This window comes from Triturus cristatus, chromosome 1_1, assembly GCF_964204655.1.
Source record: "Triturus cristatus chromosome 1_1, aTriCri1.1, whole genome shotgun sequence".
Classification (NCBI taxonomy): Eukaryota; Metazoa; Chordata; class Amphibia; order Caudata; family Salamandridae; genus Triturus; species Triturus cristatus.
In genome coordinates, this window is record NC_140579.1 from 870,666,943 (window position 1) to 870,688,415 (window position 21,473).

The 21,473-nt window shown below is 46.1% G+C and overlaps 1 protein-coding gene across 7 annotated transcripts in view; it reads left to right on the forward strand.

Moving 5' to 3' along the window:
- TOX4 (TOX high mobility group box family member 4) overlaps window positions 1–21,473 on the forward strand; it is a 798,038-nt gene that overhangs the window by 520,469 nt on the left and 256,096 nt on the right. For all 7 annotated transcript variants that reach the window (XM_085650564.1, XM_085650575.1, XM_085650560.1 and 4 more), the window contains one exon: window positions 9,848–10,066. In XM_085650564.1, the coding sequence (XP_085506690.1) occupies window positions 9,848–10,066 (219 nt within the window). The remainder of the gene's footprint in view (window positions 1–9,847; window positions 10,067–21,473) is intronic.

The following is a 21,473-nucleotide window of genomic DNA, read 5'->3' on the forward strand; positions in this document are numbered from 1 at the left end:
GGTGTCACAGGCGGCTAGCCCCCCCCGGGCGTAGTGCGCCAATGTGGACATGGTCTGTTTGCGCGCGAAGATGTCTTTGAGCGAATTTTCTCTCTTCGCCCTCGTTGCGGATATATTCTGGACCTCAGCAGTCCCCAAAGGTTGTGAGGTGAGGTGAGGTAAGGGGTGGTTCGAGTGTATCTGGCCCAGCAAGCAGTACGTGGGAACACCAGGTTAACGACACTGATGCGGCGTAGGAGCTCTAGGCGGTATATGGATGGTCGAGGTAGTAAAGCGTGTCAAGATATCCTGTCCGGGCCCGGCCCACTGCTAGTCAGCCACCTTCACTGCTGCGGTGCAGGAGGGCGTGGGCGGCCTCTTTGAAGGTGAGAACGTGAAGCAAGGCACGTGAGGATGTCCAGGTGGGGCAGGCTCGTGAGTGATAGGGGTGTAGAGTGTCCTACCCGTCGCCTGGGTGTACCGCAGCCGGGGTACCAGCCCACCGCCGCACGATGGTGTTCAGTACCTGCCAATGTTTGGGTCGTCTCGTAGTTCTCACAGAGGGCTGTTGCTTGCTGGTCCGAGCCCGTCGGGGAGTCGCCTGCCTGCGGGATGGGCCCAGTGGCTGCTCCGAGTAGGGGATGGCAAGCTAGGGTGGCGACTGATCCACAACCCGCACCCAAGCCTAGCTGGGCCGCTTCTGTGAGCCACTGCTACCCCTCTCGGCGTCCGCCTCTAACGTGGTCCACGCTCTCCTCCGCCTGGCGAGGCCATCGGCAGGAGGGATAGTGTCCAGGTGCGCAGCGGAGCTGTGGAGGGCATGCGCGAGGAGCCAACAGCAGAGGCGTCCCAGGCCCGAGGGGATCCAGAGGTTCAGGTGATGGTGAGTAATGGCCCCTCAACCACCCAGGGCACACCGCTCTCACCTCGCTGAGTAGCTCATTGCGCCGTCCACAGGAGCATGTATGCCCAGGCTCAAGAGGTAGGCCCCTCTAGTCCGCTGAGTGTCCCGGGCCCTCTGGGTTCAAGGGCCACCTGGTTCACGGGCCAGCTAGCGCCGAAAAGTCAGGGGTCCTGGATGCGTCTCGGGGTGCGCCGCTTCGATGGTGCCGTGGCTGGAGGAGTGGTAGCGCGGGGTAGAGTGCAATCACAGCCTGAGGCCGCAGTGCACGGCGGGAACGGGAGGCCGGGGGATCAGGCAGGCTCCACGGAGGTGTACCGCTCCCTCCCTGCTCCATTGCTGCGGGAAACGTCGGGCCGTCTGAAACAATGGAGGACTGGAGCAGAGGGCTCTTTGATGCGTGCCTCTGGAAAGCGCCCGGCGGGTCCCGCTCCACGCGATCCGCCGTCCAAGTGAGGCGAGGCCTGCAGGCCCCGGCAGGGGGACAGTCGGACAGTCATAGTTTGGCAGGGCGCCGCGGGTCTCCGACCACACCGCGCGTCGTCTGGTGCTGCCTGGGGTCTGGGTGGCAATGCGTTGGTCAGCCGGTCCGGAGCTCGGAAAATACTCTGCAAAAAACAGTTGGGGCAGGCGGCGGTCCTTGCTGCCACTTTTAATGAGGTTTTTGTTTCATTCACTATAGAAGTCTGAGTTATGGGATGGATACATGTGCAGGGAGTGCAACTCAGAACCTTTGCCCTTCGTTGGCTGGCGTTTTGGTCATTAATTGTACGCTGCACTGTGTACAAAGTTTAAGCTTTTGTTACCACTGTTTATTTTTTTGCTTTCGAAGATTCCTAGTTGACAGTGAAGAACCATTTGATTGTATGAAAGTACCAGTGCTGGAGAACTGTAATTCTCTTCCAGGGGATCCTCATCAAAGTCATAAGCATTAGAATATTCCCGCCCATGCGCGGGACCCCGGAAACACTAGATTATATGTAATATATATATATATATTTGCAGCCTAATAAACACCAGCGCTGAATCATGCTGTATGGAATTTCCACTATACGCGAAAAACATGCATTAGAAACAGGAGAAACAACCATAAAGATTGTTTAGAAACTGTTTTAATGCTCAGCAAACAGTAGAAATTCTCATAAACCACTGAAAGCAAAGGAAGCTCCCAGGCTGCATTGCAAATACCCAGTCTAACAAGACTGAAAAGCTAACCCGTAGCTGCATAGCAATAAACTGACCCCCCAGCTTCCCATCATGCCTCAGGGGTGACAGTTAGGTCAGTTGTTCTTTCCGGCTCCTTCAGGAAGGATCCTGGCAACACAGCTCCACGCTTTTCTACTTTTTGTCAGAAAGTCTGGTCATTCTTCAAAACTTTTATTCCTTACTTCGACGTCTTTCATGTTTTTAAGTAAGAAGCTGTCTTTTCTGACAGGTTTGGGCACTTTTTAACAACATAAAATACCATCTCTTTTTGACTCTTGCCCTTCTTGTGGTAAAAAGAAGGCCAAAACAGATTCTCATGAGATCTGTATTCTTTGTTTGCCTGAGGATCATGATCCTAAGACCTGCCCTCACTGCCAGAACCTGTCCATAAGAACCTTATAGGACAGGGAAAGAATTTGCCTGTATGGCCTGGCAGATAAGTCATCTAGAGGAAGATCTCCAGTAAGGAAGGGCTCCAAGATGTCTAGAACGCCTTCTAGAAGCAAGTCCTCGCGTCCTTCTGCTTCAGCGTCGGGCTCAGCGCTGAGGCATGATCTTCAGGTGGGTCATTTATCAAAGAAAAGACCTTCGACAGCGGGCTCGCCGTCGAGAAAAGGTACGTCGTTGAAGATTCGAGCTTCTCCGCCGTCGTCAACCCCGCGACGATCGGCGTCGAGGGGCAGAGACCCTCCGCCGTCGTCAACTCGGCGACAATCGGCGTCTAGCAGTGTCACCCCTCCGCCATCGTCAACTCGGCGATGATCGGTGTCTAGGGAGAGAGACCCCCCCGCAGTCGCCGGTCCGACACTCGGCGTCGAGGGCAGGCTCACTTCTATCATCTCCACCGCTGTCGTCAACTCTGCGGCGATCGGCGTCGAGGTTGAGGTCTCCGTCGTCGTCTCGACGGCGTTCGGCATCGAGGGCGAAGAATACCCCTCCGCCGTCGTCGCGCAGACCTTCGACGTCGAGATTGGACACAGCTCCGCCGTCGTCTAGACGACGCTCAGTGTCGAGAGAGAGTCCCTCCGTCGTCTGCTTCACATCGTCGTTCAACGTCGAGACAGCATTCCTCACCTGCTTCTCATCGGCACCGGTCGCCGTCGAGACGGTGTTCGACGTCGAGCAGACGGGAGGCCCAACTACCGAGAAGTCAGGAGCCAAGATCGACGTCTGGCATGCTTGCAGGTTCCGCGTCGAGAGCACGCTCGACGTCGAGACAGGCCTTGGTGAGGTCTGTATCGGTGGTCCTGGTGACGGAGTCTCCCTCGTGCCATTCGTCCTCTCACTCTTCCAAGAGGGCGCCTTCAAGGTCAGCCACTCCGGAAGTTGCTGGCCATATCCGCACGTCTCCTTCAAGGCAAAAGGCGGCCCCTTCTGTTGTTCAGTTGTCCCCAAGATGGCTGCTGCCCTTACATCACTGGCAGGACTCAGGGGCGACAAGGCGTATGCAGGAATATGCCAGTCTGGCTCATACATCTCCTCTTCAGAGATTGGTGGACGAAGTGGACAGAGTGATTTCTCCCAGGAGGTCCCCTGAGAGACGGCACGATGGATCGCATTCCCCCAGGCGAGAAGAACGCGCAGTCAGATCGCAAGAAAGGAGGCCCCGAGCTCATCGGCGAAGTAGAAGAACACCATCTACTTCTTAGACTTCCTCTACCCGGTCCTCCAAGAGGGATTATTCCCCCACACTATCGGACAGCCCGGTTTCCAGGGTCTCTCCCATAGATGACATTAATACCTACCATGAGGTTTTGGAGAGGGGTGCTCAGAAGCTCAACATTGAGATGTCTGTCCCGCAAGTCACGACAACAGTGATTTTCGAGACTCTTCATCAGAAAACTGCGTCTCGACCATTACTTCCGTTGGTTCCTGGGATCCTTGACCCTGTCATGGACACTTTTTTAACTCCAGCAACCCTCAAAGCGGTGCCGGCTCGCATCCTAAAGAAATATAAGCCAGCTGCCTCGGATCCGATCTTCATCAAGACGGACCCTCCGGCGGACTCCGTCATCGTGGCGGCAGCAAAGAAGACACATGCTGTAACGGCCACTTCTTCGGTTCCACCAGATAAAGAGAGCAGGTCTCAGGACTTGTGGGGTCGCAGAGCCTGCACTTCTGCGGCTGCATCCCTTAAGGTCTCCAGCGCGGCTGCGTTGCTAGGCCGTTATGACAGAGCTCTTTGGGACTCTTTGGAGCGGTTCAAAACCAAGCTCCCAAAGGAAGACCAAAAGGATTTTGATGAGATAGTCACTGAGGGATCGTTGGTGGCAAATCAAGGGATTAGCACAGCGGCGGATGGTGCGGTGCTATCAGCGCACTCTTACGCGCATGAAATATGTGCCAGGAGATCGTCCTGGTTAAGATTGACAGGTCTAAAACCAGATGCGCAGCAGAGGATCTTGAACCTCCCATTCTCTGGCTCTTCTCTCTTCGGCACACACGCAGATGAAGAGATGAATAGAATGAAGACAGAGTTGGACACCCTCAAGGCGGTTGGGTTGGAGAAAAAGAAAGAGTTTAGACGCCGCTACAGACCCAACCAGCGCAAGGGGCCTCAACAGAGGGTTCAAACCCCTCAGTGGTCCCAGAACAAAAACCAGGGGAAGTCCCAGTTTCGAGGAGGAAAGTCCAACAGAGGTAGAGGGGGTCACCAGCAACAGTCCTCTACCACAGCGAGAGCGGGAGGGAAGTCATGAGCAGTGGCTTCCTCTGCTGCCGTTGCCCACTCCAGTGGGAGGAAGTGCTTCACAACATCTGGCAGAGTGGGACAGCATCACAAAAGATCACTGGGTGCTGAATATACTGCGCAATGGATATGTGCTATGTTTCCGTGCTCTTCCAAAGGACATACCACCGAAAAAGTCTCGGCCTCGCCAGTTAAAGCTGCTTCAAAAGGAGGTGAGGTCTCTTCTTCAAAAGCAGGCTATAGAAGAGGTCCCACCTTTTCAAATAGGACAGGGAGTTTACTCCAGGTACATTCTTGTCCCCAAAAAAGATCAGGAGCACAAATTTCGACTGATCCTTCGACTACTGAACAAGGTCATAGTGAAGGAGAAGTTTCGCATGTTGGCCCTTAATCAAATATGTCCACATCTGCAAGTAGGGGATTGGATGTGTTCGGTGGACCTCCAAGATGCGTACTTCCACATTTCCATTGCAAAACGTCATCGCAAGTACCTACGGTTTGTGGTCGGCCACAAACATCATCAATACAAGGTCCTGCCCTTTGGACTCAAGTCGGCTCCGCGAGTCTTAACCAAATGCATGGCAGTGGTGGCAGCTTTTCTTCACAGAAAAGGTCTCTTCGTCTATCCATACTTAGACAAATGGCTGCTGAAAGGTCCATCCCCGCTGCAGGTGAGGCACGACTTCCAGAACTGTCTACAACAGTTGCACGATCTCGGCCTTCATGTCAACATGGAGAAGTCAGTGCAGCAGCCCATCCACTACCTCGGCTCCGTTCTGGACACAAGCGTGGGAAGAGCGTATCCTTCGGAGGAGAGACTCTCTTAGATGAGACAGAAGTGCAGGCTTCTGCTCCAGGTGCATAATCCGGCAGGTGGCATCCCTGCTAGGATCCATGGCGTCCTGCATCCTTCTCATTCCCAACGCCAGGCAGAGGATGCGGCCTTTGCAGCAGACTCTGGAGGACCAGTGGGATCAGTCAACAGGTCGCTGGGAAGATCAGATGTGTCTCTCCCAGGCAGCGAGATCCTCCCTCACATGGTGGACTCAGCAGCGGAATCTGATGGTGGGAGTCCCTTTTCACCAGCCACTTCCAGTGCAATCGGTGGTGTCAGATGCGTCTCTGCAAGGCTGGGTGGCACACATGGGGTGCCTTCAGATACAAGGACGGTGGTCGGCGAAGGAACAGACCTACCACATAAATATGCTGGAGCTACGAGCAGTCCACCTTGCTCTGAAAGCTTTCCTACTGGCAATCTAGTCCGATTCGGTCCTGGTCCAGACCGACAACACGACGACCACGTTCTACCTAAACAAACAGGGTGGAACTCGGTCGCGTCCTCTTTCCCTGGAGTCACAGGCGATCTGGCACTGGCTTCTCGCCCGGAACCTCTTGGTGGTGGCAGTACACCTTCCAGGAGAGCTAAATGTCAAGGCAGACGCACTCAGCAGGCACTTCGAAGATCAGCCAGACTGGGTGATCCACGACGAGGTGGTGGCGGACCTTTTCCATCGTTGGGGTCGTCCGGAAATAAATCTATTCGCAGACGACGAAAACACAAAATGCCACGCTTTCGCGTCCAGATTCCACCGTCCAGGGACAAGGGGGAATGCGCTTTTGATGGACTGGTCAGGGACATTTGCCTACGCCTTTCCTCCTCTGCCCCTGATCCCAAAGGTGGTGTCCAAGCTACTCAGATCCAGCATGACGATGATTCTGATAGCTCCAGACTGGCCACGGCAGTGGTGGTACCCGGACCTTCTTCATCTGTCGGTATTTCCACACAGGAGACTACCTTGCAGGCCGGACCTGCTGACCAAGATGGGCGGGAGGATTCTTCATCCCAACCTTCCCTCACTGACATTGACAGCATGGCTCCGGAGGTCCTGCAATATGGACATTTGAATCTGCCTCCTGATTGTATGCATATTTTGAAAGCAGCGAAAAGACCCTCCACGAGCGTCATGCGTTTTAAGTGGAAGAGGTTTTTTTTTTGGTGTAGAGAACGTCACCTTGATCCTACAAAGGGGCAGGAGGATGTCATTCTCCCTTACCTTCTCTACTTAGCAAGATCAGGTTTAAAGTATGCTTCTATCAGGGTGCATTTATCTGCCATTACGGCGTACAGGAAGTCTCCTAGTCAGCCCTCCTTTTTCCAAATGCAGGTGGTCAAGGACTTCTTACAGGGGTTGAAGAAAGTTTACCCCTTGTTCGAAACCCTTCTCCTCCGTGGGAGTTGAACCTGGTGTTATCTAAATTAATGGGCCCACCTTTTGAGCCAATCCACAGAGCTTCCTTGCAGCATTTGTCTTGGAAGGCCGCTTTTCTGGTAGCCATTACATCAGCGCGCAGGGTAAGCGAGATCCAAGCGCTGTGTACCAATGAGCCTTACACTGTTTTTCACCATAACAGAGTAGTTTTAAGGGCGAATCCATCTTTTCTCCCTAAGGTGGTGTCTGATTTTCATATCAATCAGTCCATTTCCCTTCCATCTTTTTTCCCAAATCCAGCGACCCCGGCCGAGCGGTCGATTCACTCCCTAGACCTCAAGAGGGTGCTTAAGTTCTACTTAGAAAGTACCAAGAGCATAAGGAAGACAGATTAGTTATTTGTCAACTTTGGCACCATGAGAACAGGCTTCACAGCTGCTAAGAGATCCATTTCCAGATGGATTGTATCCTGCATTACCTTAGCTTACCAGCAGGCGAAAAGACCCTTACCGTTGCCTCCTAAGGCGCATTCCACTAGGGGGAAAGCGGCCACAGTTGCTTACTTACATGACGTCCCAATGTCAGAGATCTGCAAGGCTGCAACCTGGAAATCGGTTCATACCTTTACGAGGCACTAATGCCTATAATCTGATTCCAGGGCTGATGCTCAAGTAGGCCAAGCCTCCTTGAGGAATCTGGATAGTTTTTGCTCTATCCGAGCTTGGTTTTTTAAGCTTACTGATCACATTTCTGTGTTCTCCTTTGCCCGCAGGGAGATGAGGTGAGGCTCGCTATTCTATTCTAATGCTTATGACTGGATGAGGATCCCCTGGAAGAGAAGGATTAGTTACTTACCTGTAATCCTAGTTCTCTTCCAGGGGTATCCTCATCAAAGTCCTAAGCAACCCTCCCGCCTCCCCGGGCAAAAGATATTTATATTTTGAAGATATTGTAAACTCTTTGTACCATGGCTTTTTCAGTCTCCGCAAAGAACTGACCTAACTGTCACCCCTGAGGCATGATGGGAAGCTGAGGGGTCAGTTTATTGCTATGCAGCTACGGGTTAGCTTTTCAGTCTTGTTAGACTGGGTATTTGCAATGCAGCCTGGGAGCTTCCTATGCTTTCAGTGGTTTATGAGAATGTCTACTGTGTGCTGAGCATTAAAACAGTTTCTAAACAATTTTTATTGTTGTTTGTCCTGTTTCTAATGCATGTTTTTCATGTATAGTGGAAATTCCTTACAGCATGATTCAGCTCTGGTGTTTATTAGGCTGCAATTGCATATAGATATAGATAGATATATAGATATATGTAGTTATAGATAGATATAGATAGATATATATAGATATAGATAGATATAGATATAGATATATATATATATATATATATATATATATATATATATATATATATAGATAGATATATATAGCACATATAGTGTTTCCGGGGTCCCGCGCATGGGCGGGAATATTCTAATGCTTATGACTTTGATGAGGATACCCCTGAAAGAGAACTAGGATTAGAGGTAAGTAACTAATCCTTACAGGTAAGTAACTTTTTGTTATGAAGCTCAGATGCATGTAAGCGGACCATCATGTGTACAGTTACCTGCAGGCACACAGGAGTAGTTTTCCAACTAGCAATACACGTTCTACTTTACCCTTTACGTTGACCGAGACTGGCCCATGTAATATGAATGGCCTTTGCAGAGACGAGAGGGAGCGGTAGAGTAAAGTTGAGGAAGGAAGGGTTGAAAGGAAGAAAAATGAGGGAAGGAAGGAGAGGTTCTGAGTACAACGGGCAAAGAAGAGTTATATGGAAGGTAGGAAAACAACATAGCAGCGCAAAAACTAAGAAGAAAAGGATAAATGACAAAGTTGGAGAATATATAACAATGAGGAACGTAATGAGTTGGAGATTATAGCTGGAAGAAAGAATAAAGACATCCGTAAAAAAAAGTCATTACTTTTCCCTCGTTTGTTAGCCTGATGTTTAGGATTTCTTCCATTAAACGAGTTGAACTAATGTGTGTGATAATGATTTGTAACTAACTTAAAATGGCGGCCTTCTCACTTGGTGCAATGAGACACCCTGTAAGGAAAGAGTGTGGTGTAGTGGCTAACAAGCTGACTTTTTAACCCCGGAAGATCTGGCTTTTAATTCTGGATTTCTCACCTGACCCAAATTCTGTAATTGTGGGAAATCACATTTGCATAATTTCAGGTATATTCCGGAATCTTCAAACAATCTAAACACCAACAATCAGAACTCCCTTAAAACTAGTTTGCTTGTGCAGTATTCAATTTTCTGTAAGTTTAGGTCCCTCTTTAAGTTCCTTTCTACTCAATAGAAGTTAGAGGCAGTCTGTCTCCCACTCTTTTATTACATCACACAGACAATACGTATGTAAATGTTGCAGTCTTAAACACTAAAATTAGGATAGACCTTCTGTTTATATGAAGTTTAAACATATCGGCCTCAGCTGCACTAGCCAAATGTTCAAATGCACAAGCACCTAGACTTTTCACACACTTTCAGCTTCTGTTTAAATTGAATCTTGAATTCATTGTTACGTCTGCAGAGCTACCCTTTTCTACCAGACTGCCATCTCGCAGTTTAACCCCCGAACACGAATCTGAAATGATGTTAGAGTTTGGAAAGGCATGTTATAAGCTTGGTCCATGCAGATAGGAAGGGCTATAGTTAGTCTAGATTTACATTGATGCAGGAAAGATAGCTTACACTACATTCTCTAGCGTTTGATCTGTCTATGTATATATGTATAATAAGTAACTCATGAGAAATATTGTTACAAAGATGTACATTTATCCTCACTGTCCTTTTTTTCACTTTCCACTTAGATAACTGCTCCAAAGGCTGTTGTGGTTGGTCCAACAAAAAAGCAGAAATCTAGGAAGAAAAAGGATCCCAATGAGCCGCAGAAACCTGTGTCTGCTTATGCCCTCTTCTTCCGCGACACACAAGCTGCCATCAAGGGTCAGAATCCCCATGCCACCTTCGGGGAAGTCTCCAAGATTGTGGCATCTATGTGGGACAGCCTAGGAGAGGACCAGAAGCAGGTATGCAGTGGGCGCCAACATCTGATTGGAACAATAATGTAACCTACATAGAAAATCTTTCCTTGTTGCTCCATTTGTCTTGCTTCCTGTGATCTAGCAAGGCGTTGGGTTGACAGGGAGGTCACCGAAGTTCATTTTCTCAGTTGAGAATTAGGTTTTGACAGCAAGGAAACCTTCAAAGCTTCATAACCGCAAAATAATTCCCAGAAATCAGACTAAAAATTGGATGCATTTAAAAAAATAAATAAAATCTAGTTAGTATTTATTTATTTATTAATTTTTAATTACTGGAAAGTCATCATAAGCTGCAGCAGCTGCTGGAGAAGGTGTTCTCCCCTTTAAAGTTTGGTTCTACAGTGAATGAGCTTATGCTTATTTTGAGGCAACTAAGTATATCCTAGGGAAGCCTTCTCACCTAATTTTTCTGAATCCTTCAATAAGGCCTTAAACGATTTACACTTTACTCTCCTAGGGGTGTCCTTTTCCACTCTGTTGGTTTTTCTTAAAAGTCTGTTTTCTCAGTTTTATGAGTAAATTATTCTGTTCTCAAGCTTATATCACTCTAAGAAAGTATTTGCTCCTTTAAACAGTACGTTTGCTAATGTGTCTCCAGTTCCTTCTCCAGCATTTGATCTTTTTATTGACTCATTTAAATATTCCCCCTATTTAGTCAATGTTAACTCAATAACAGTGAAACAATAAAAACAATCATAGATGACACGTAATCAATTAACCTCATTATGTAACGTGATCTTCAGCCGTCAGGACACTGTGCTCTGCCTCCTCCCAGAGGCTTCCAAGTGACAGATTTTTCTTTTATCCTAACCGTGAACCATACATATAATTTATAGCCTCATGGCAAGACTGGTGTGTGGATCATAAGCTAATATGGAAAGATAACCATGCCAGAGAACTGTAGTTTTGCAACATGAATCATTTTCTGAATTCACTTGCTGTGCATTTATTCTACCATCTGGTAGTTCGGGCCGGAATCGTGCTCTGTCTTTATCCCTTTTTTGTTTTGTTTTGGTGCTAGGTACCCCCGTGTATCGTCAGACACCAATACTAGTCTTTCCACATTAAAAACAACAATTTAAGGTTTTTACTGTGACTTGTAAAGGTGGCTGCATGACGGAACCACGCATGCAATGACCACACGCCTTTACAATGCTGTCAATACAGTGCATGCGCTATTACCACTGCTACTTCATTTTAAAACCGTTACCACGTATATGCATTTATCATTCATGCCTTTAGAACAAAAGTTGTTGTAAAGTCGTGCATGGTAAAGGCATCTCTGTAGTAATGGCTTTGCGGTAACGGTCACGCTTGGTTGTGACCGCGTTGTAATGGCTGTTTCGCGTAAAAGTACACACTCCACTTTTTAACTTGCAGCACCCTACGTTAGGGGTGAATTATATATTAAAGAGAGAAATTTGGGCTTTGCCATTACCTTAAATGGCAAAATTGAATTAGCATTTTAAATCTGCCATTCTAGTCTGCAGTGGCAGACTGAAAGCCATGTTTTACCTTGTCCCACTCAGTGTGGCACAACAACCATATACTAACAGCTTACAAGTATGTTAGTATATGCCAGTTGGGGACAAGCCAGGTAAACATGCACCATTTTAAGGGTCAGAACGCTTGTACTGAGTCCTATTTACTTGGACTCAAGACATTACACCAGTACCTAGTAGTCAAAATGGGGGGAAAAAAGTGGGGGTAAACAGACCCAACCACTAGATGGAGAAATAATGCACAGTATGTGAACCCAGACAATACATCGGGCTGCAAAACTATTTCTACTGGTAAGTAACCATTCTTTTTACAGTTAAGCAACTTTTGTCTTTTGCCCTGGATCTTTCAGCACTATCGCTGGTGGAAAAGTCCTTAACAGATATCACAATTTTTTTTTATTATTTGAGCAAGGAAGACCGGCAATACACCCAAGTTCATACATTGCTTATAGAAATTCAAGTGTAAGGCAGGTAAAAAGATTTCTCGTCAAATCAACTTATTCATCCAGCTTCAAATACACTAAGCACATATTTCACATAACATTCATAATCTGTTTTCTTTTTAGAATCACAGTGCAATGGTACATTAAAAACAATACATGTGCAAGAAACCCATACTAAAATTCATAAAGCTGCAGAAGTTTGCCTGCCATACTCTACAACACATACTTCTTCTTTCTAGCTTACATAGTGATCTTTATCTTACATTGTGAGTGAAACGGAGGAGTAGTCTGCTCACGTAGCCGTCAATCTACTGAGTGCCCCTACTCTTTTTGCATAAGTCTCCTCAAACTGATAGGTTTGGGCCAACTTAATAAGCCACTGACCTATTGCTGGTACCTTTGATGATTTCAAATTCTGCAGCTGCAACGACGTAGCTACTGCTATTGCAATACAAATGAAATATTGCTAATATTTTAGCCCTATGTGAGAGAAGCCAAATAAAACCAAGAATGCTGATGGAAGGATAGCCATTGACATGCAGTACCTAATAATCTTACCAACCTCTTAAAAATGCTGTAGGCTAGGGCATGCAAAAAATATATGTAAGTTCACCTTGCGTCTAAAACATTGATCCAGATTTGATGGGAACATTTTATAACGTCTGAGGCGTGTAATATGCCAACCATCTCGATGGGAAAAGTCATTCTCTTAAAGTTTGACGCTCTCAAGGCTTTGTGACCAATCTCACTCAATAGTTGCCATTCTTTAATGTTAAACCTGCAGCCCGCAGGTTAGGCAGAGGTTACAATTTTTATATTTGTATTGGTACTCCTGATTTATTTTGCCTTTAAAATGTACACCTAGGGCCACGGTCCAGAATGTGCCATGAAAACTCAATAAAATGTTTAAAAAAAAACTGCAGCCAGTTTCTTAAAATATTTGGAAGGAGCTCCTCAATACTTTTACTATTAGCACTCTGGTGTAGCAAGTGGTACCAGTTTCCTATTCCACACAATTTCTTATCATTGATACACCTTATTAATATTTGTGCTGTTTCATTAATCATCATATAGGTATTTTTAAGGAAATTGGTTATTTGGATAAAACCTAACCATAAAGCTTGATTTTGGCTACCAAATTGCTGTAACATTGATCCCATGTTATCAGGTTAGTAAGATTATAAAAGTCACCTAGCTTCAAAAAACCTTGGTCACTCCATGACTGCAAGACCCCATGTGAAAGCTGAAGGCCCCAAATCCCACATTCTTGGAGAAAGATAAGTGCATGGCATGCCGGTACATTATATGCTTTAAAAAAATAGCTGGGTACGTAATGCTATTGTCGTTATGACCTTATACTTTGTTTTCTTGGGTTCCTTCGTTGATCGAAGCAAAACTGGTAAACTAATTGCACTTTTTTTTAACATATGATTTAGAGTAAAATTCTCATATTTCGACGGTGATGTTGCTGATTGTATTGACTGACTAAAGAGGCCTGATAATATATCAGAAAATTTGGTAATGCTAGCCCCCTCCCCCCTGCTCTGTCTAATTGAAGGGTAGAGAATTTTATCAACCTTGTTGTTTTTGCCCATATAAACTCCGGAATAACTTTGTCTAATTCTCTAAAATAAGAGTTTGGCACTCTGAGGGAGGTTCAGTTACAAAATTACAAACAAGGGGAGTATTAACATTTTAACTAATGAAACTCGATCCACTAATGACAAGGGTAATAACGTCCACCTCTCTAGTAGCCTTTTTACCTTTATAATAATATTCTCACAGTTTGTCAAACAATTTTGAAAAATCATTTGTTACATATAGACCTAAATATCTTATGGGCCATTGTGGTGGAGTCCGTAGTCCTGCTGGCAACTGGGCATCTGTAGAGTTGAACAGAAGCAACTCTGTTTTTTAAACTGATTGACTTTATAGCCACCTAGGTCTGTAAAAACCTGGATTTCCTCCAGCGCTTCCTGAATATTTGCCCTTTTGGGCATTCAGATATAAGATTATATCATCAGTAAAAATTTAAATTTTTGCCATCCCCTTCATCGGGTCTAAAATTGATGGATTAGAGTGGATTTTGACTGCAAGTGGCTCAAAGAGAACTGGAGTGGGGATAATGGGCATCTCGGACGGATGCCACGTCTAATCTCAACCTCTCACCTGTTCTGCATTAATATTTATCTTTGCTTCGGCTCTTGGTATACTTCCTTTAGCATCGGTAGAAACTGAGATGGGAAGCCAAACTTCCCTAAAATAAAAAACAAAGCCTGCCAGTCAACAAGGTCGAACTCTTTTTCTGCGTCCATCAAGATTGCAGCCTTGTCCATGTTGACTGAAAAATAATCAGTGACCTGGGTCAAAAAGAGTATTAGCAGAAATCCTGTTTGGTCAGCATGGACCACTTGTGCACTCTGAGCAATCCTATTCACCCAGATTCTCATAAAAAGATTGTAGTCTGCATTTTATTAACTTATTGGGTGATATGAAATGGGTTCGCTTGGATCTTTTTTTTTTTTTTAAGAATACTGATAACAACTGACTCTTTATAAATCTTTTGGAGATAGGGATCCCATCCATTATTAGGTTCAACAGAAATGTTACAAAATGGGGAAAGATCAACTAAAAACATCTTTTATACTTCAACAGGAATACCATCATTCCTGCTAGCCTTAGCACTAGCCATACCTTTTAATATTTCTGCCAGTTCTATAGGCTCTATGGACTTATTCAATGCTTCGATATTCCCTCTAGTAATATGTGGAAGCTGGAATGGGTTGAAGTAACTTTCTAACTCTTGTGGGTTTACTACCTGGATTTTGGCATACATTTGTTTAAAATAGAGGAAAAATATGTTCGAGGCATATGAGCTGTAGATCATATGCTGAGCATAGATCGCCATCTAGTGTTGGGACCGGATGTTTGCACTTTGTTTTTCTTGGAAGAAGTCTTTCCAGTCACGAGGTAGGTTACTCTTCCTTTGTTATAGTGCGCATGGGCATCGACTCCATTGTTAAATTCTTTTTTCTGCCATCGGGTTCGGATGTATATCGTTGCACTCCGGTTCGACATCGTTCCTTAGGCTTTCCCTTTGCGCGCAAGATACTCCCCCTCGACGGTATTGTTTTCGATCGCGTCTCCCTTTCTATCACGTATCGGAATTACTTAAAGTAATCTTTCGAATGGAAAGTTTGTGGAAGGCCTTTGGGCCTACCCGCCTCGGGTCGACCTGCAGTCGATGGAATGAACTCTTTTAAACTCTGTCACGCGAAATACCCGCGCATCAACTCACACGAAGTGTGTAACCTGTGTTTGTCCCCCGGACACAGAAAACAAGACTGCGATGCGTGCCAGGCTTTCCGCTCCAAGAAAACACTTTGTGACCGTCAGGCTCAACGTCGCGACATGAAGAACCAGCACACAAGCTCCATTTTGGACATCTTCGGTCAACAGTCGGACGAAGAAGCCGGCGAGGCCATGGGAACAGAGGAGGACCAGGAGCCGGTTGACATCGCAGATTTAGAATCCCACCAAGAGGAGGACATCTCATATGGTCAACGTACCGTGAGTAAAGCTCCCCCCTCATCCCAAGAGACACTTTCAATTATAAAGAAGGCTCCGGTCCAACCCGCGCCCTCTGGCACCAGTCGGCATTAAGTCCACGCTTCTGACGCCCCGCCCTCTGGCTCGGCACCGAAGCATACCAAAAAGCTTTCTGGCTCCGAAAAGACTCCCTCCAAACCAAGTTTGGAGCCTAAATCTTCGGGGTGGAAACACAAGTTCGGAACCGACGGCCACCATTCGGCCCCGAAAAAATCGTCCGATCCAAAAATATCAACAATTTTGACTTCGGTACCGAAACAGACAGAAGTGCAGAAAACAACTACAAAGCCCAGTTTAAATGCCCAAATTGAAAAACCGGATCTGAAACAAAAGCTTTTGTATATCCATCCACAGACTGGCCTTATCTCCACTAAAGTGACTCTGAAAAGAAGGGCTGATGTAGAAGAATAATATCACATCCCTTTAAAGAAGAGATCTGTTCGAACTAACCCTTCCCCTCCTCCTCTTCCTCCACCTATTCTTCCTTCATCACCACCTTCCCCTCAGCTTCAACCAATTTCACCTGAACATTCACCACCACATACACCTGACAACCAGGATGAAGGGGATGATGATCAGGATAGGGATGATGATCAGCCATTACAAGACCCATGGGACGATTATAACACTAATTTGCCCACAGGCAATGATCCCGACCTGTACCCTACTAAACCCTCTCCACCAGATGATAGTGTAGGCTACATTGAGTTACTGGGTAGAGCTGCCAACTATCATGGAGTACAGCTACATAAAGAGTCATTAGTAGAGGATTTCCTCTTTGAAACCCTCCGTACCACACAAAGTAATCGCATACACTACCCATGCTTAAAGGGATGGTCAGGCATGTAGATGACGTTTTTAATGACCCAGTCAGGGCTCGCATTCTTACCCCAGTGTGGACAAGAAGTACAAGCCAGCACTATCAGACCCAGTATATATAAGGGGACAATTGCTGCTAGACTCTATGGTTGTGTCTAATGCAAGGAAAAGAGCCAACTCACAGACACCAGGAGAGGCTCCACCTCCTGATAAGCAATCAAAACTTATTGATGCTTCGGGAAAAAGGGTAGCTTCTCAAGCAGCCAATTTCTGGCGTGTCTCCAACACTCGGGCACTGTTGGCGCGATACGACCATGCGCACTGGGATGAAATGGAACAACTGATCTAATATTTACCCCCGGAACACAAATCAAAAGCACAAGATCTGGTTCATGAAGGGCAACTTATTGCTAACAATCAAATAAGGTGATCTCTAGAAGCTGCAGACACTGCTGCAGACACTGCTGCAGACACTGCTGCAGACACTGCTGCAGACACTGCTGCAGACACTGCTGCAGACACTGCTGCAGACACTGCTGCAGACACTGCTGCAGACACTGCTGCAGACACTGCTGCAGACACTGCTGCAGACACTGCTGCAGACACTGCTGCAGACACTGCTGCAGACACTGCTGCAAGAGCAATAAACACTAGGGTCCTCTTAAGAAGGCATGCATGGCTCCTTGTATCCGGTTTTAAACCTGAGGTTCAAACCTCCATTTTAAATACCCCATTCGATAAGGAACATCTATTTGGCCGAGCGGTAGACTTCACTTGAGAAAATGAAGAAAGATACTGAGGTAGCCAAATCTATGGGAGCCCTTGAGTCCACACAAGGGTGTGCTTACTTTTGACGCTCTTTTTACCGAGGAGGCTCCAAAAATACCTCCTCAGAAGCCACCTCTACTTATAAGGGCAATAACCAACGCTCTCCATCGAAGGGCTATTTCAGGGGAGGTTACAGTTGTAACAATGGCAAGGGCAGGGGACGGGGTTCAAACACACGCAACTCCCCCGCCAACACGAAGCAGTGACTTGCCTTCACTTCTCCCCGACTACTCAACACCTGTTGGGGGAAGACTGTCAGAATTTCCAATCTGGCAATCAATACCAGACAATTGGGTACTCCAAATTATCCTTTCTGGTTACTGCCTGGAATTTATTAACACGCCTCCAAATATTCCACCAAAGCCCCACAAACTATCACCAGACAATCTAGACCTCCTCAAACAGAAGGTTCAGTCTCTACTTCTAAAAGGGCCTATAGAGCCTGTGCCACCCCAACATCACAGGTCGGGCGTATACTCCTTTTTATTTCCTTATTTCCAAAAAAGACCGTTCTCTCAGACCAATTTTAGATCTCCGAGAACTCAACCGGTACATTCAGTCAGACCATTTCCACATGGTGACACTTCAACAGGTACTTCCTCTACTACAGAAAGGCAACTTTCTATCTACTCTAGATCTAAACGACGCCTACTTTCATATACCATTTCACCCGGCGCATCGCAATTTCCTCAGGTTTGTGGTAGCTGGTCAACACTACCATTTCAGGGTACTCCCATTCGGTGTCCCCACCGCCCCTAGAGTTTTCACAAAGTGTCTGGCGGTATTAGCTGCTCACCTAAGGAGACAAAGCAGCCACGTCTTCCCATACTTGGACGATTAGCTCATCAAAGCCAACACGTACCAACAATGTCTGCCACACACTTTCAAGACAATTCGTCTCCTGCATCAACTAGGTTTCACAATCAATGTGTGTCATCTCCAACCAACCAATACAAAGGACTACCTAGGAGCCACAATAGATACTCGAAGAACTCTCGCTTTTCCCAGCTCAGACAGAATTCGAAATATTCAGGCTTTAGTTCTCCGTTTCCAACCCAACCATTGGATTCTAGCTCAAACTTACATGCAGCTACTGCGAATGATGTCATCCTGCATCATGATCGTTCCCCATGCCAGACTGCACATGTGTCCACTTCAAGAATGCTTAACCAGTCAGTGAAACCAGTCTCAAGGTTTAATAACCAATATAGTGTTGGTATGCGGCCGTACTCCTCGCTCTCTGCAGTGGTGGTGTACACACAATTTATCAAAAGGACGGCCGTACCTAGACCCGGTTCCACAGATAGCACTGACAGTGGACACGTCTCTCACTGGCTGGGGAGCTAATCTACAACCGCACACAGTGCAAGGCTTGTGGAGCCAACAACAGAAGGTGCTCCACATCAATCACCTAGAGCTGCTTGCAATATTCCTAGCACTTAAGGTGTTTCAAACTCCCCTAGAGGGCAAAGCTGTCTTAATTCGTACAGACAACATGACAGCCATGTATTCAGTAGAAAAACAGGGGAGGGTCACTCTCTCCAACTGTCCTGTTTGGCCCAAGACATCTGGAGTGGGGCCATTCAGCACAAACTTTATATCCTAGCGGAACATCTCCCAGGATTCAACAACCAGATAGCAGATCTCCTCAGCAGGCAGAGACATCAAATACACGAAAGGGAACTCCACCCTCAAGTCCTCCTTCCATACTTTCAATGTTGGGGAGTCCCTCACATAGATCTGTTCGCCACATACCAAAACGCAAAATGCCCAAATTTCACGTCCAGGTATCCACACCCGTTGTCCAAAGGCAATGCACTTGGATGAATTGGTCAGGTATGTTTGCTTATGCTTTTCCGCCTCTCCCACTCATTCCATTAGTGGTTCAGAAACTCAAACAAGTGTCCCTGACACTAATCCCAGTTGCTCCCACATGGGCACGGCAACCGTGGTTCACAACCCTATTGAAACTCACTAGTTCCTTACCAAAAATTACGTTTTACACCCTATCTTCTCACACAGCCATGGAGATCTAAGACATCCGGACCCCAGTTAACACAATTTGGCTATCTGGCTCCTGAAGTCTTACAGTTTGGCTATGTTAAACTACCGCCAGACTGCATGAATATTATCAAAGAGGCTAGACGTCCTACTACAAGAGCCTGCTATGCAGCAAAGTGGAAGTGGTTTGTAATATACTCTAATAACAACCACATCAACCCGCTTGATGCTTCTGTACGAAACAGTTATTTGTTACATCTACAACGGTCCAATTTAGCGTACTCTTCCATACGCTTACACCAGGCTGCAATAGATGCATTCCTCCAGAATAGGCAACAGCTATCTCTTTTTAGAGTGCCTATGGAGGGACTCAAGAGTCATTCCCCGAGACGTCCACCTGCTCCAGTATGGAATCTCAGCATTGTTCTCACCAGACTAAGGTGTCCACCCTTTGAGCCATTGCACAAATGTGAACTGCAATTTCTCGCATGGAAAACTGCTTTCCTCGTGGCTATGACATCACTCAGAAGAGTGGGTGAGCTTCAGGATGGATAGTCAAGTGCATTTAAATATGCTATGCAAAAGCAAAACTAACGCCAACAGTTCCCCCTAGAGCACACTCTAAACACAAACTGGGGGCTTCTATTGCATTCTAAGGAAATATACCCGTAGATGACATATGCAAAGCTGCAACATAGTCTACACCTCACACATTCACATAACACTATTGTATAGATGTGTTAGCAAGACAACAAGCTAGAGTGGGCCAGGCAGTTTTATGTACACTATTTCAGACCACTGCAACAGATACAGGTTAGCCACCACTTTGGGAGATAACTGCTATATAGTCTATGCATAGCATCTGATCTACAGCTCATATGCCTTGAACTGAAAATGCTACTTACCCAGTATGCATCTGTTCTTGGCATATTGAGCTGTACAGTCCTATGCGCCCACCCACCTCCCCGGTGGGTGGGCAGTAGCATCTTATATACATGCATGCATGGACATCTCCTTTTACTACTCCTACTATCTCCGTTCTCACCCTCTTTTGGGAAGACCATCTAACAATGGAGTCGATGCCCATGCACTCTATCACCAAAAGAAGTCGCCGCTTACCTCGTGACTGGAAAGACTTCTTCGAAGAAAATCAAAGTGAAAACATCCGGACCCAACACTAGATGGCGATCTATGCATAGCATATGCCTCTACAGCTCTATATGCCAAGAACAGATGCATACTGGGTAAGTTGCATTTTCCTTCTACTCTCCTGTCTTCGTCTTCCACCATAGTTGCAGTACTAGGGTCTCTTATTTGTGATTATTTGCCTATTCTGCTGCGTTTTAGTAGACCATGCTAGATATTTGCCTATCTGTTGGCTTTCTTCATACACTTTCTGTTGGTATGCTTTACTCCCTGTAAAATCTTCTAAAATAAAAGTCTTGGTTGATCTTCCGCGCTCACAAATTCTTGCTGTGATGCCTTATCGTAATCTCTTGATCGCAGAGTTAAGTTCATTCCTAGCCCTTTCTACACTGTTTTGTAGAATTTAAATTTTCTGCGCTCTGCTTATGTGTCCTAGCTTCATAGGAGATAACCTGTGCCTGAAAAGAGGCTTTAAAAGCTTCCCACACCATGAAATTTGGTGGCCCTATTCCTATTATCCTTAAACAGCTGTATAAACTTGTGCATTTCTTCAATCCACATTGGGCCCGTAAGCAAAGATTGCTCAAACTGCCATCTGGCATTCCTTTTTCAAGATATACCCAATATTATGACTAGGAAGACTATAGAGTGGTCCGAAAACGAGTTGGTATTTATCTCCGACCCGCCTCTTTCTAAACGCTTATCTACCAGATAATCATCCAATCGTGAAGCAGTTTTTAACCTTGAGGAATGACGTGAACTGGGAAAGGTCCAGGTGATCTGCTTGCCATGGGTCTATTAAGGCAAAATGTCCTTCATAATCAGTTTCGAGGTCTTTGTTTTTAATTGTTGTTTAGTCTTATTTGAGTTGTCTAATCTTAGATCTTGTATAAAATCTAATCACCACCCACCCCATTAACTATGGGACCTTCACCATTTATTAACAGATCATAAATCTGCTCTAAAGCTTTAATATAGTCATACATTGACCCCATAACCATTCCAAAAAATAAGGGGGACCCCAAGAACTTTAACCTCAATTCA